The following is a 16,492-nucleotide window of genomic DNA, read 5'->3' on the forward strand; positions in this document are numbered from 1 at the left end:
AGTGAAATCTAGTTGTCCAAGACCAGAGAGCCATCCATTGACAAAGTTGAAACTCAAAGACTCCGGGACTCTCAGGTCTCGTGACACTTAGGCTGAACACTTTTCACTCCTACTCTACCATTTCTCACATGGTGTGTGTTTGAGGAAATCCAAATATGCAATAATATAATATACATACATGCTTATAAAATATATACTGGTACATATTGAAAGTTACTCCTGAGTCAGTTCCTCCCAGAAACCTTCACCTATCCCTCAGTTTTGGTCAGCAAGCCTCCCGTTCACTCTTGTAGACTAATGTCCCAGTCATTCAAAGCACTATCCTGGGCATAATTTTACATTTACTTGTGTGATCACAAGAGTGTTAACTCTGTGAGGACAGGAAGCACAACTGTTTTTGCTCAGTATTATATTGAAAGCATCTAGGACAGCATCTGGCACTAAACAGATGATTTTTTTTTTTTTTTTAAGATTTATTTATCTGAGAGGGAGAGAATGTGTGTGAACAGGGGGAGGGGCAGAGGGCAAAAAGAAAGAGAAAGAGAATCTCCAGCAGACTCCCCACTGAGCACAGACCCTGACTCGTGGGCTCCATCTCACAACCCTGAGATCATGAGGTGAGGCGAAATCAGGAGTTGGACACTTAACTGACCGAGCTATCCAGGCTTCCCTAAACAGATGTTCTTAATAAACCATTTATTGAATGAATGGTGGTCTCCAGTGCTAATGACTGAAAAAAATGTGAGTTAAGGTATATAAACACACACAATTATATATCTATATTTATATGTTTATTGTAGGAATTGGCTCACGTATTGTGGAGGTTGAGAAGAGAGATGCAAGAGGGAGAATAGGAAAGCCAAGGGTATAATTTGGTCTAAATCCAAAAGTCTGAGAACCAGGAGCACCCAAGTTAGGCAGGAGAAGATGGAGGTCCTAGCTCAAGCAAAACAAGCAAATTCACCTTCCTCTGCTTTTTTGTTCTATTTTGGTCCTCACTATACTGGATGGTGCCCACCCACATTGGTGAGGATGACCTTCTTTACTCAGTCTATGGACTTTAATGCTAATCTCTTCTGGAAACTTCTGCACAAACACACCCTGAAATAACATTTTACCAGCTCTCTGGGCATCCTGCAGCCTAATCAAGGTGACACATAAATCATCACATGATATCAACCTTTTGTCTGTCCTGTCATTTGCAAATATCTTCTCCCATTCCGTGGGTTGCCTCTTTGTTTTCTTGACTGTTTCCTTTGCTGTGCAGAAGCTTTTGATTTTGATGAAGTCCCAAAAGTTTATTTTCGCTTTTGTTTCCTTTGCCTTTGGAGACATATCTTGAAAGAAGTTGCTGTGGCTGATATCGAAGAGGTTACTGCCTATGTTCTCCTCTAGGATTCTGATGGATTCCTGTCTCACATTGAGGTCTTTTATCCATTTTGAGTTTATCTTTGTGTATGGTGTAAGAGACTGGTCAAGTTTCATTCTTCTACATATAGCTGCCTGGTTTTCCCAGCACCATTTATTGAAGAGACTGTCTTTTTTCCACTGTATATTTTTTCCTGTTTTGTCGAAGATTATTTGCCCATAGAGATGAGGGTCCATATCTGGGCTCTCTAATCTGTTCCACTGGTCTGTGTGTCTGTTTTTATGCCAGTACCATGCTGTCTTGGTGATCACAGCTTTGTAGTAAAGCTTGAAATCAGGTAGTGTGATGCCCCCAGTTTTATTTTTGTTTTTCAACATTTCCTTAGCGATTCAGGGTCTCTTCTGATTCCATACAAATTTTTGGATTATTTGCTCCAGCTCTTTGAAGAATACCAGTGGAATTTTGATCGGAATGGCATTAAAAGTATAGATTGCTCTAGGCAGTATAGACATTTTAACAATGTTTATTCTTCTGATCCAAGAGCATGGAATGGTCTTCCATCTTTTTGTGTCTTCAATTTCTTTCATGAGTGTTCTGTAGTTCCTCAAATACAGATCCTTTACCTCTTTGTTTAGGTTTATTCCCAGGTATCTTATGGTGCTTGGTGCTATAGTAAATGGAATCGATTCTCTAATTTCCCTTTCTGTATTTTCATTGTTAGTGTATAAGAAAGCCACTGATTTCTGTACATTGACTTTGTATCCTGCCATGTTGCTGAATTGCTGTATGAGTTCTAGTAGTTTGGGGGTGGAGTCTTTTGGGTTTTCCATATAAAGAATCATGTCATCTGCGAAGAGAGAGAGTTTGACTTCTTCATTGCCAATTTGGATACCTTTTATTTCTCTTTGTTGTCTGATTGCTGTTGCTAGGACTTCTAATACTATGTTGAACAAGAGTGGTGAGAATGGGCATCCTTATCGTGTTCCTGATCTCAACGGGAAGGCTGCAAGCTTTTTCCATTGAGGATGATATTTGCTGTGGGTCTTTCATAGATAGATTTTATGAAGTTCAGGAATGTTCCCTCTATCTCTATACTTTGAAACATTTTAATCAGGAACGGATGCTGGATTTTGTCAAATGCTTTTTCTGCATCAATTGAGAGGACCATGTGGTTCTTCTCTCCTCATATTAATTTGTTCTATCACATTGATTGATTTGCAAATGTTGTAGCGCATCCTTGTAGCCCAGGGATGAATCCCACCTGGTCATGGTGGATAATCTTTTTAATGTGCTGTTGGATCCTGTTTGCTAGGATCTTATTGAGAATCTTAGCATCCATATTCATCAGTGATATTGTTCTGAAATTCTCCTTTTTGGTAGGGTCTTTGCCTGGTTTGGGGATCAGGGTAATGCTTGCTTCATAGAAAGAGTCTAGAAGTTTTCCTTCTGCTTCAATTTTTTGAAACAGCTTCAGAATAGGTGTTATTTCTTCTTTGAAAGTTTGGTATAATTCCCCAGGAAATCCGTCAGGTCCTGGGTTCTTGTTTTTTGGGGGGTTTTTGATCACTGCTTCAATCTTGTTACTAGATATCGGTCTATTCAGGTTGTCAATTTCTTCAGACAAAAGGTTGATATCCAGGATCTATAAAGAACTCCTCAAACTCAACACACACAAAACAGGACAATCATATCAAAAAATGGGCAGAAGATATGAACAGAGACTTCTCCAATGAAGACATACAAATAGCTATCAGACACATGAAAAAATGTTCATCATCACTAGCCTTCAGGGAGATTCAAATTAAAATCACATTGAGATATCACCTTAGACCAGTTAGAATGGCCAACATTAGCAAGACAGGAAACAACATGTGTTGGAGGGGATGTGGAGAAAGGGGAACCCTCTTACACTATTGGTGGAAATGCAAGTTGGTGCAGCCTCTTTGGAGAACAGTGTGGAGATTCCTCAAGAAATTAAAAATAGAACTTCCCTATGACCCTGCCATTGCACTACTGGGTATTTACCCCAAAGATATAGATGTAGTGAAAAGAAAGGCCATCTGTACACCAATGTTTATAGCAGCAATGGCCACGGTCGCCAAACTGTGGAAAGAATCAAGATGCTCTTCAACTGATGAATGGATAAGGAAGATGTGGTCCATATACACTATGGAGTATTATGCCTCCATCAGAAAGGATGAATACCCAACTTTTGTAGCAACATGGACGGGACTGGAGGAGATTATGCTGAGTGAAATAAGTCAAGCAGAGAGAGTTAATTATCATATGGTCTCACTTATTTGTGGAGCATAGCAGATAGCATGGAGGACATGGGGAGTTAGAGAGGAGAAGGGAGTTGGGGGAAATTGGAAGGGGAGGTGAACCATGAGAGACTATGGACTCTGAAAAACAATCTGAGGGGTTTGAAGTGGCGGGGGGGTGGGAGCTTGGGGTACCAGGTGGTGGGTATTATGGAGGGCACGGATTGCATGGAGCACTGGGTGTGGTGCAAAAATAATGAATACTGTTATGCTGAAAATAAATAAAAAATAAATTTTAAAAAATCATTACAATGATGCATGTCAACACTGGAGGTGCTTCTGACTGTCTCTGTCATTTATGGACCACTTAAAACTGTCATATATATACATATACATATATATATATATATATATATATATATATATAACTATATATATAAATATATATATAAAACCTCATGTTATTTTGTCTGTGGTTGTATTTCCTGTCATTCAAGGCACAATCAAGCCCATCTGCCTCAAGAGGGACTTTGTTGGATTTTCCTTTGACCACATTCTGGCTTTTGCTGTTTCAGAATTCCACAGGAGACCTTATTTAAGATGGCAGACCAAAGTGCACACATAGAGCTCCATTATCCCTTTAGTATAATATTATACTTAAGTAACCTAAAGTTAAAACAAACAAAAAAACACAAATCTCAGCAATTAAAAAAACGTAAGGGATCCATCGGGCAGGTAAGAGAGCTCAACACATTTCTGGAATTTGTGAAGAGGATGGTGAGTGTTGACAGTGAGGCATACCGGAAGCAGCATCTGACTAGAACATGAGGTGAGAGCTACAGCTGTGGGATGGGACTGGCAATGACAGACATCACAGCACAGAACACAGCACAGCACAGAGAACACAGCACAGGAACATAGCACAGCACAGAGAACAGAAAGACTAATATTTAGAAGCATTCTCTCATCCCCCTCTCTAGCTTTTGCTTGCAGAACTGCTCCAGCCTGGCAATTACTCCAAGACAAAGAAATTGGAGGATTCTTCCCCCAGCAAACTCTCTGCGAAGAACTAGGCAGCCACCATGGGTCTTGGACTCCAAGAATTAAACCCTGCTCCTTTGGCATTTAGGATGCCCCTAACATAATGGCCATGAAGGGACCCCTGCTGGTTAGCAAGCCCCTTGCTGACACTCAAGAAGGTATTAGGCTTCTAAGGGGCCTTTTAATTGCTTGTTTCTTCAGGATGAATGGAGAATAGTAGTTCAACAGACATTTGAGAAAAGCAAGCACCATGATGTAGAAAGTCCAAAATTAAAAATCAACAACAACAACAACAAAAACCCAGAAAAATCTGTAGCAGAGGAAGAAAAAAAATTAGAAGATATTTCCAAAAATTTCAGGAAAAAAAATTAGAAAATAAAGGATATTTCAAATTCGCTTTGAGATACTCTGTCTGAAAGAAGATATATGCCTATGAAATATATACTATATCCATAAAACAAGAACTGGATCTTGTAGAAGAGAAACAATCCAGTAATAATAGGTCTTAGAAAGGAAATATATATCTGAAATAAAGCAATCAGCTGAAGGGCTGGATGACAAAGATGAGTAAATCTCTTGGGTTTCATATTATTGGTTTCATATTATTGCTATAACAAATTGCCACAAATTCAGTGGCTTAAAACCACACAAATGTATTATCCTACAAGTCTGGACGTCAGAAGTTTAAAATGGATCGTCTTGGGCTACACTCAAGGGGTGGGCAGGTCTATGTTCCATCTGGAGTTTCTAAAGGAGGATCAAGGAAGTTTCCTTGGGTTTTCCAGCTTCTTAAGGCTTGTCTGCATTCCTTAACTTGTGGCTCCTTCCCTTGCTTTGAAAGCCAGCAGCACCGTGTCTTCCATTTGACTACTCTCTCTCATGTCTCTTTCCTAGTCCCAGTTTCTTCTTTGATTCTGACTCTCCAGCTTCCCTCCCTCCCTTATAATAAGAACATCTGTGATTTCCCTTGGCCCATCTGAAGATCTTCAACTCACATCTACAACGTTCCTTTTACCATGCAAGGTAACATGTTCACAGATTCTAGGGATTAGGCTATCACTAGCCAAACTGATGACATACTTTTAATAACAGCTAGAACTATAATTGTGACTTTTAACATGACAAAGAAGGAAGAGATCCCACAAGCTTTCCGTGGAAAAAGAGATCCTCTAAAAAAGACTGATAAGCAATCTGGTGGCATCAGCTTCTCACCAACAATCCTAGATAGCAAGGAAAAACTCTTCACAATGCCTTCAAAGCTCTTTGGGGGAAATATTTTCAGCTTGCAATTCTGTTACCCAAATTTTCCATCAAGGGGGAGAGTGAAATGTAAGACATTTTCTCAAAGTTGGCCTTTATTTATTTATTTATTTTTAAGGAAATAACTTTTAGCTGAACTCCCAACAGAATTAGGAAGTAAGACAACAAAGAGGCTGATACGGAATCCAGGAACTTTAAGTTCAACCTGGGACAACCATGAAGGGAAGTCCTGAGAAAGCAGCCGTCCAGGTCTGGGTTGACTTACATAGAATGCAGGGCCAGGGAGACAGTTCCAGGAGGAAGGGCTCTGGAAAAAAGGGGAGGGCATTTGGTAGACTAAATAATATTATGAAGACTTTGGTAAAACTTGAAGATGTAACAAAGGACCAGAAATGTTCAAGGAGAAAAGAAATAGAGACAATAGAAGATTGATAGATAATAGATTAGATGTAGGGATAGTTAAATGAGAGAGGGGTCGATAGAGATTTGCTCGCACAACTGTGGGGCCCGGCTCTACAAGTCTGAAATCCATAGGCCAGATTATCAAAAAGGAAGATGACAACAGGTTGAAACCATGGTACAGGGTGAAAGCTGGTGTCCACAGGAGGAATTTCTTCTTTTTCTCTAAGGGAAACTTCAGCCTACCACTTTAATCTCCCTCACTTAGAATCAACTGACTGGGGGTTTCAACTGAATCTTCAAAATCTCTTCATGGCAACACCAAGGTTGGAGTTTGAATGACAATATCAAAAACCTATGACACGCAGGTAAAAGAAAAGAAAAAAATCAGTAACTCTAAGAAAAACAAGACAAAACAAAAAATCCCATCATTAGAAAGTTATGGTCCAGGGGCACCTGGGTGGCTCAGTTGGTTAAGCATCTGCCTGTGGCTCAGGTTATGGTCTCAGGGTTCCGGGATGGAGCCCTGCATTGGGGCTCCCTGCTCAGTGGGGAGTCTACTTCTCCTGCTCCCTCTGTCCCTTCCTCCACTCCCTATCCAGGCTCGTGCGTACTCTCTCTGTCTCAAATAAATAAAATCTTAAAAAAAATAGTTATGGTCCAAATAAAAAGCAAACTGCACTCAAATGTTATTTTGAGTACATGGGAGAACACAGGAAAGGAAAACCCATTTGAAGTTCCCTCCAGAAACATTTCCCTCTGAGGGATCCTGTTGTCCTGTTGTTATTAGAACCATAGAGCTTCTTGCCTCTAGCTGGATGCTACTGACATAGATATGATAATGCCAATGAAGTTTACTAGCCTGGAACATTTAGAATCAACCTGTGGGTGAATCTCAGGAGACTTGACTCTGTTTAGGGAACATGGTGTAAATGTTGTCAACTCCAACTTTGTGCAAATAGAGGTTCAGGTTACAAGGTTGAGAGGAGAAGCTGAGTGCAAAGTGAAGGAAACAAGAATCATGAAACTGCTATACGGAGCGGGAGCCACGGAGGCTAGCGGAGTCGTCTGTCATGGGGACGGGATCAATACACAAGGTCTAGAGTCGATAAATCAAGAAACAAAAGCAAGAGTTTATTTAGAGCTGTGGAGATGGGAAGCAAAAGAAAAACAGGGACGGGGCGCCTGGGTGGCTCAGTGGGTTAAGCCTCTGCCTTCTGCTCAGGTCATGATCTCCAGATCCTGGGATCGAGCCTGGCATTGGGCTCTCTGCTCAGCAGGGAGCCTGCTTCTCCGTCTCTCTCTCTCTCTCTCTCTCTCTGCCCGCCTCTCTGCCCACTTGTGATCTCTGTCTGTCAAATAAATAAATAAAAATCTTAAAAAAAAAAAGTAAAAAGAAAAACAGTAACAGATGACAGTGGTGGTCTCAGGGCAGCAAAATTAAGAAAGGGGAGAGCAGAGTCTGGCACTGTCGCTTTGCAAGAGTTCCTCTGTGCCGTTCCTTAATGAATCACAGGCATGCTACCTGAATGAAAAATGTGTTTACATTTTGTGTTTGTAAACAAAAATCTCAAACCCAAACAGAAGGCTCTGTGAGAGAAGGAAAAGAAGAACGTTCGAGAACACTGTAGTAATCACCGTATTTACAGGGGAAATCCAGCATTACCATCCAATCCCGTCTTCCGTCTCTGTCCCCATCCCCAGTGAAGTCCCCCGTGATTGGTTTTTGGGAGTCAACATTCAGAACTAGGCACACAGCTGGCCTGGGGTTTGGGGAAGAATGCCACAGGCCAAATGAAGTACCACATAATAACAATGAAACATCCGACCCCTAATCAATATCACAGGGCATTTCTCCAACCGCCAGCTTCCCAGGCCATCTGCCTTTCGGCCACTCCCATGCACCGTCAGTTCTGATCAAACGGCCACTTGGGAAAGAACCCAGAGAGAGGAGACTGCTCTGCCAGTGACCCCAGTTCTACGAGAGGCTCCCTACACGCTGCAGGTGAGTAAGCCTGTTGTTGGAACGGTGCCAGGCTTGACTTCCTCATGGCCATTTCCCGGCAGCTGTGTTCCAAGGCGAGATGAAATCTTGACTCTTACCAGAAGCCGCTCTCAATAAACATTTGCTGAATAAATGCTTGCATACATGAATGAATGATTAGAAGCTAGAGGAAAAAAGCCTCCAAGACAGGCTTGGAGGGAAGCAGGGCGGCAAGCGGGCAGTGCTATCTTTGTAGGTGGGACAGCAGGGTGGGCGCGAGGAGAGATGTGGGAGACATGGGGGGGAGGGCAGACTGTGGAGAGCTGGCCTTTCTGATCAATCTTCTCTTTGTGCTCTCCAGTCCGAACTCTTCCTTCTCTCCTGCCCTTTGCCGCTTGGCCCCGGGCCATGGCTCTCCTGCCTCTTCCCAGCCACCCCTCCCTTCTGCTCCGCACCTGCAATGGTGCAATGGGCAAACCAGTTGTCCCTCCCATGCACACAATTCTAATGCTTGGCTCCTCCACATTCACAGAATGTTCCTATCCTTTCCCTCCTGGCCTGTCTTCCTCCATACCATCTAGTCTTTTCTAGGCGCTCAGAGAGAGGGAGCCACACACGGACCACCCCCCCCCCCCGCCCCCGACCGTCTCACGAGAGCGACATACCTCATGGAGTTGTTCTGCAATTGGGCTTGGGCGCTCTCCCCCCGTCTCTGCCCCCACGAGAGCACCTCCGGAGCGAGACTTTTTCAGTCACAGCTCCAAGCTCAAGTAGAACCCCCAGAGGCAACTGCGGCGGAACCCGGAACTGCCGCCCTTCGGTGGTGGTTCAAAGCTGGGAAAATGGCTACGCCGTCGCCGACCGACCTTGCCACTCTCCACGGCCACTGCATCGAGGCTGTGATTCTGGAGAGGGGTGCGTTGCATGAGAGAAGAAGAACCTCGTTTTTACCATTCCAGACCAAAGGGCGGTGAGGCTTCTCTTTCTAAAAGCAGAAAAAAGGAGCTGGAACAAGAATTGCTCAGGAGAACTTCTGTCATTCCCTATAGAGAAAACGAAGGAGCAAAATGCAGAGTCCCTTCAAAGAAGATACATCGCTTGGCCCAGGTATAGCCAAGTCGTCAGGTAAAGCAAGTCGTCATCGCGTCAGAAACGGAGAGCCTACGAACCGGCACTTTTAAGAGCTCCAGCACAGCTCGGTAATTTTATTACAGATTTTGCGTTCGGACCTGCTGTACACATTTAAGCGAAACTTCGAAGTATCTCCCAAAACCATGTGTGAGTGGGGGCGGGGAGTTGGGGGAAACCAACCAAAGTCCAAAGAGCGCTCAGTCCTAGTAGTACAGGGACGGAATCTGGTGTCAAGCGGAGATCAAGTGCAAGTCAGCAAGTGGGCGCCTTCGCCCCACTTTTAAAGTGGTACCCTCTGATATTATATTCAACCGGTTTAAGAAGCCTTTCATTCTTTCTTTTAAAAAATCTTATTTATTTGACAGAGATCACAAGTAGGCCCAGAGGCAGACAGAGGGAGAGGGGGAGGCAGGCTTCCTGCTGAGCAGAAATTCCCAATGCGGGGCTCGATCCTAGGACCCTGGGATCATGACCCGAGCTGAAGGCAGAGGCTTAACCCACTGAGCCACCCAGGCGCCCCTTAAGAAGCCTTTCTAAGAAAACCGCCGGAAGCGTCAGGCTTCCCTGACGGGAAGGCAAGACCCGCGGGCAAGCGGCGGAAAGATCCCTGGAGACTGGCTCCCAGACAGCACGCTGAGGTGCGGCGTGGCCGTGGGACGGCTGCCGCAGCCTGCCGGGACGGAGCTTGCTTCCTCGAGGGAGGAAAGTCAATATGGGGCGAGATCTTAACCTTTTATCAGTCACAGATGGTTTTGAGAATTTAATGGAAGCTGGGGGCTCATTCACTTGCAGGGAAAATACATCTCAATACGAGCACAAAACATTTTACCTGCAGTTTCAGGGACTCATCATATCCCCCGACCCCCTCGCCACGTGGATATCTGAGGGTTTGTGGGCTACCAGCTCTCCCTGGTTCTTCAAGCTCTCTCCTTCTGTGACTGTCTGCTGGGCCACTTCAGCTCAGTACTGCATCAGGCTGGACCACATCCTCCACTCTTGGGAACCCCCCCGCCCCCCCCACCCCAAGATAGCCTTCCAGTCACAAATGCCTTCCATGAAAGCTTGTTGAATTAAACCTTCGCAAATATTCACCTGGCTTCACGCATCTTCTGTATTTTTACTCAACACTCTTCTGAAGAAGTAGAACATGAGAATCCCAAGGAAAGGCTGCTTAGATCTCACATTCAGACTCAGGGTGAGACTTCCCCATGGAAAAAGCAAATTGTGTTCAAGGGTGAAAGGACAAAAATCATGTTTAGAAAATCAGTTTCCAGGATATCAGTTTACTCCAGTAAAAGAATCTAAGTGTCTAGTAAATACATTTTTTCACTCAGACAAGCATTCACTGAGTACCTATTGTATTCTGAACCTCGCATAACACTCCAGACCCTAAGATAGATGAGATACAGTCCTGTGTTCAAACAGCAGCTCCTTGAGTGGAGGACTACGAGGAGACAATTACACTAGGAGTGTCCGTTGCTTACAGTGAGACTATGTCCAGTGTGTTATGATAACATAATGGAGGGGGGTCCAACACTGTCCGAGACAGCTGCAGGGAGGCCCCAAATGCTTCTTGATAATGCGTTGGAATTTTCTGGGCAGAAGGACCTTTCAGACAGAGGCTGTGTGAAGGCAAGTGGTCATCAAGGGTGAGGAGAACAAATTTTCCAGAGTCACTGGAGGTTAGGGCCTATGTGGGGACATACCAAGAGGTGGGAACAGCCAGACTGTGCTCGGCAGGAGGGTGGCCCTTCCTGGTCTCATTATTTTACATGTCATATATGGTGATAAGGACTAAACTGAAGGATTTTCAACGGAGTAGAGTGATAACACTGGTATTTTAGAAAGAGCGTGTAGAGGATGGATTGAAGATGGGGGCGCCTGAAGGCAGGCTCATTAACACTTTTTTTTCTTTTTCTTTTTTTTTTCCGTTAACACTCTTTACACACATCTCTCTCTCTCTCTCTCTCTCTCTCTCTCTCTTTTTTTTAAAGATTTTATTTATTTATTGAGAGAGAGACAGTGAGAGAGAGCATGAGCAAGGAGAAGGTCAGAGGGAGAAGCAGACTCCACATGGAGCTGGGAGCCCGATGCAGGACTTGATCCCAAAACTCTGGAATCATGACCTGAGCTGAAGGCAGTTGTCCAACCAACTGAGTCACCCAGGCGTCCCTACACACATCTCTCTTTGTATGCTCTCTTAATAAAAGTTTTATTCACCTAAGCACTATGCTTATGCCAGTTTTTGACAAATATTTCTCTTTGCTTAATTGGTGCTCAAGGTTTGCTGGGAGACATTTGACCTCATATTCATCCATTGTGATTTTGTTTTTAACCCCAGTTTGAACGAGAAGTCATTTATATGATACTTTATACCCTGTATATGTGGCCGCAAATATATTTTAACTAAGAAATACCACACCTAATTGGAAAAAAGAGCTTGCAAATTGATCGTGAATGTATGTTCAGTTAGCTCTAATTTTTCATCTACAAAATGGTGAGCATGAGTGCCATTCATGCCACCATACTGTTTCAAATGTCTTCACATTTTATTTTGTATTGCAAGCATTTGCAGTTTGTATGTTACAGAACTACAAATACTATTTGTATGTTACCACCAAGATGCTTTACCTCGCCTCACATTATTCATTCTTCAATCCCACCAACATGTCCTGGGCCCCTACCATATTCCCAGGCAATGTTCTGTGTTCTTTTGTGTAAGGCAGAGAAGATCCCTGAATAGGTGATGACCACTGGTGATGTGATGGAGGGTGCCTTTGGGGCCACTACTGCCAGAGAGGTCAGCAAGGACCAAAGGAAGTAATACTCAAGAAGGAGCCATCATCCGAACAGCAGGGCAAGAGCCTTAGAGGAAGGGGGAATTAATAGCTGGTGCAGAGGTGCTCAGGTGGGAATGAACCTCATATGTTCAAGAATTTGGACTGGGGTGGGATGAAGCCAGGTAGGAAAGATACTTTAGAACCAGAGCACACAAGACACTAAATCTTGAACCTGAGACCCACTGCCTCTTTAAAAAGAATTGCAGTGCTGCTCCTACTGCTCAAAATAAAATTCCTATATGTGTTAATTTCACCTTCACTGTCTTAAAATTGAACCACGTATCAAGAGGACAAAAGCTATCTAATTCCTCTAGGAAAGATAAGAATGGTATTAGACCATAAATTTCTGCTCCTCTTTGTAGGTGGCCAAGAAATTGACAGACCTCATCTGCAATTTTTCCCATGAAAGGAGTAAGACGTGTCCAACATGACCCGTGTTGATTATTGCTTATTTTGTTATAAGATTGTTATGATAATCATAGTCTATGCATTGGGAAATAATTCATGCTTCACATATCATCTCATCTCTCAATGGATGAATAGAATTAGACCAAAATTTTTGCTGATGAGCCCAAACTGGTATCATCAATCAGCCATTACTTCTTGTTAAGGGAGTAAGTTTAAAAAAGCAACTTATAATGAAATATTTTGTATTTCAACATGTAAACGCTTAGGCATGACTCTGCTAGAAGACACATGTGAGCGCATAACAGCCCAGTTGGGTGGAACTGATGTGCATGTGAAGGGAGGTTGCAATAGTGATTCCAACACAGCCAGTGGCTTCTTCAGCAGGGAGATGATTTTCTGAAATGGGGGACAGTTCGGGAGAAAATTTGGTACAAAACACAGCACATCCTTTTCTACTTTGCATTTAATAGATGGTATTGAGTCCGGACCCAGGCTCCGTTAATGATCAATAGGCAGAATGAAGGCCCACCCTGCCACTGTAGGACATCTAGCATTCCTCACCCTGCCCACTAAAGGCCAGTTGCAGCACCAGCTCTCAAACAGAGTGACAATCCCAATGCGCCCATCAAACTCTAATTCTCCCCAGCCATGAGAACCACCGAGGCAGGGCCTCACAGGCCATGGGAAGGAGTGTGGATTTGACTCTAAGCACCTATTGGAACTCAATGAAAGGTTTTGTGCTGGGAAGTAACATAAAATGATACACATTTTTAAAGGATTTCCCTGGGTGCCATGTGGAGTATCAATCGTAGCAAGAGCAAGACTGGTGATAAGGAGATGAGCCAGAAAGTGATGGTTGGAATCCAGGTGAGAAATGATAGTGCCTTAGGCTATGATGGAAGGAATAGAAGTGGAAAGAAATGGATAGAAATGTGTTTTGAGGGTCTACTAATGGAATGGATTGGGATAAGAAAAGATCTTTGGCTTTAGCAACAGGAGGAATGATGGTGGTCTTTGCCAAGAAGGGGAAGAGCCCATAGGGGAGCAGCATGGGATCAGGAGCTCAGTTTTGGCTGTGTGAAGTCTGAGATGACACCATGTGCAGATGTCAAGCAGGCAGTTAGATGTCTGAATTCCCGGGGGATGCTCTGGTGGGAGACACACTGTGAGTCAATGGTATATAAAAGGCCACCCCAACCATGGGATTGGAGAGTAGAGGAGGTCACCTTGGGAGAGTGGGGGTATGAAGGAGAGAAAAACAGCCAGGACAGAGCCTTGGGGTCCTCTAACACCATTAAATGGGACCTCTATTAATTATTCCATTAAGAGAAACACCGGCGTTTTTACATCAGTCTTAATGGGACTATTTAATGATTAATGATACCAGCTTTGGCTTATGAACAAAAATTTTGGAACTAATTATACTCATTTATCAAAGCCCAAAGATGTACTTCTTCATGAATTTCAAATTATTTCCCAATGCAGAGAGTGTGATTATCCTAACAATCTTATGATACAAAGGTAGTAATTAATGTTTGAATCAAGGGCAGTCTACATAAGGAAAAACTTGGGCTTGTGTTCTCATGAAAAACTATAGATGAGCCTATTAATCAATATTTATCGGTCCCCTACAGAATAGGCACTGAGATTTTTCAGTTGAAAAATCACTTTTATATTTTCTAAGGGATTTTGATAGATTCTATTTTCTAAATTTAAAAAATCTTTCTTTGGGGAACCTGGGTGGCTCAGAGGATTAAGCCTCTGCCTTCAGCTCAGGTCATGGTCTTAGGGTCCTAGGATCGAGCCTCACATCGGGCTCCCTGCTCAGCAGGAAGCCTGCTCCCCCCTTTCTCTCTGTCTGCCTCTCTGCCTACTTGTGATCTCTCTCTCAGTGTCAAATAAATAAATAAAATCTTAAAAATAAATAAATAAATAAATAAATAAATAGTCTTTTTCAGAACTTTATTAAGCTATAACTTTCATACCATACAACCTTTAAAAAAAAAAAAGATTTATTTATTTATTTTGAGGGGAGAGAGAGACACACAGACTCCCTACTGACAGCAGAGGGAGTCTGATATGGGGCTCGATCTCATCACCCTGAGATCATGACCTGAGCTGAAGGCAGATGCTTAACCAACTTAGCCGCCCCAGTGTCCCCATACCATACAACTTCGTTTTTGAAACTTGAAGGCAGTTACAGTGAACTTTCAAATAGACATATGTAAGTTAATAAATGAGTCACCCTGGAAGCCTAACCAAACACAACAATGGCATCTCTTGTTTCCTGGGCACAACCTCAGGTAGCAGGAGGACAAGCAGACTTCACGTCACCGTCCCTCTTCTTCACAACATTGCTGATGGGTATGCCTCCCATTTTACAGAAAGAAATCCAGGCCCAGTGAGCTGGAGGACTTCACAGAGGTCACCAGAGGTCACCAGGGCCAGGGTTTGGATGCAGGTCTCTGACTCGGACTCTTTCTCTCTCCCTTACTTCCGCCCATGCGTCCAGTCTCCCGGAAGACAGAAGCTCCAGTCTGGAATATATATAGGAACCTCCACCCATTCATTCTAAGGGTAGATCAGTGTCACAACCCATTGAGACTGGCGTCTCAGTGATTCAAATTTTAAAGCGTTTTACTGTCACAGAGGGATTAACTTTAGAGACCTTTCCTAGTGGCGTTACAGTTAATGCCTTATGCTTAAGTAGAATTACATATCCTATAAAGGTTAAATTGGTTTATCTGTCTCCTTCCTCCCAAGAGGCCCTATGTTAATTCCAATTTCTAAATATATTTAGGCGAGTGAGGGGGAGGAGTAGGAAAATTGGTAGGGACGTGAGTTAATGGATTTTACTAGATGCCAGTGAGTTATGAATATGTGATGACTGGTTACCGGTAGAATCTGCTGTGTACTTAGGCAGACACCCAGGGCTCGGTGGCGGCCAATTCACCCAGTTAGGAATCGTGCACTTACAGAAGGAGAATAGAGGCCTCCATGTCCTGAGCAGAGGAGCCAGAATTACACTACCAAAATAAGTCCTTGCCTACGGAGGGATAAACAAGAATCTGGAATGTTGGAACCACACATGAAAAAGAATGGCTAAGGCTGTGGGAAAGGCATCCGCTGGATGTGAATTTCCAGTGGGGTGTCCTTTCATCAGGCAGAATGGACTCTGGGTAAGAACTGAAGAGTAGTTTGAATCTTTTGGGGTTAGTTGACACTCTAGGGTGGATGGGTGGGTGGGGGGAGTTATGGTTTCTGTGACCACGTTTGGCAAACATTCAAGGTAGAAACCACTGGGATGGAACCAGGAATAAAGAAATTATTCTAATATTGGAAAACACAAGGGTAAGTGTAAGAGGTGGCCTAACGAGCAGCTAGTTTATAAATCAGGGGTGGAGTAATGTAAATCAGTATTTGTAAGCGCTCTGAAAACACAGTTCTTTAGTAAATAGAATAAAACTGACAATATCGTCACATCAAGATTCTAAAGTCAAGAATCCATAGGCGGGATTCTCGTTGGAAGTAGCAGGGGAAAATGGACAAGATTTATGTTTTATTAACATCAGCTGTGCTGTATGCTGGGCACTGCTTTTTTTTTTTTTTTTTTTTTTTTTTTTTCCCCTCCTTTATCCTAATGCTCATTATTTTGTGGGGATTTCAGAAATTCTTGCTGGGTTTCAAAGCATCTACCATATCTGAAAGATACTGAGAACACTCAAGTGTTCATTAGGCCTGTATTTATGAAACCCTCTTGGCCATCATCGCCACTGCACCCAAGCCACTATTAAGTGCT

At 43.2% G+C, this 16,492-nt stretch overlaps 1 protein-coding gene and 1 long non-coding RNA gene across 2 annotated transcripts in view; one reads left to right on the plus strand and one right to left on the minus strand.

Moving 5' to 3' along the window:
• Positions 1-8,998, minus strand: part of MMAA (metabolism of cobalamin associated A) — a 64,845-nt gene extending 55,847 nt beyond the window's left edge. Inside the window, exon 1 of the mRNA XM_082728274.1 lies at positions 8,980-8,998. Within this exon, the coding sequence (XP_082584400.1) occupies positions 8,980-8,984 (5 nt within the window). The 5' untranslated portion in view covers positions 8,985-8,998. The remainder of the gene's footprint in view (positions 1-8,979) is intronic.
• Positions 8,103-11,669, plus strand: LOC309863459. Its single transcript, XR_014311055.1, has 3 exons — positions 8,103-8,335; positions 9,364-9,513; positions 11,440-11,669. It is a non-coding gene; the product is annotated as an uncharacterized lncRNA (long non-coding RNA).
• The last annotated feature ends 4,823 nt before the right edge of the window (positions 11,670-16,492 follow it).

The sequence above is a fragment of the Mustela nivalis genome, assembly GCF_964662115.1.
Source record: "Mustela nivalis genome assembly, chromosome: 4".
NCBI lineage: Eukaryota > Metazoa > Chordata > Mammalia > Carnivora > Mustelidae > Mustela > Mustela nivalis.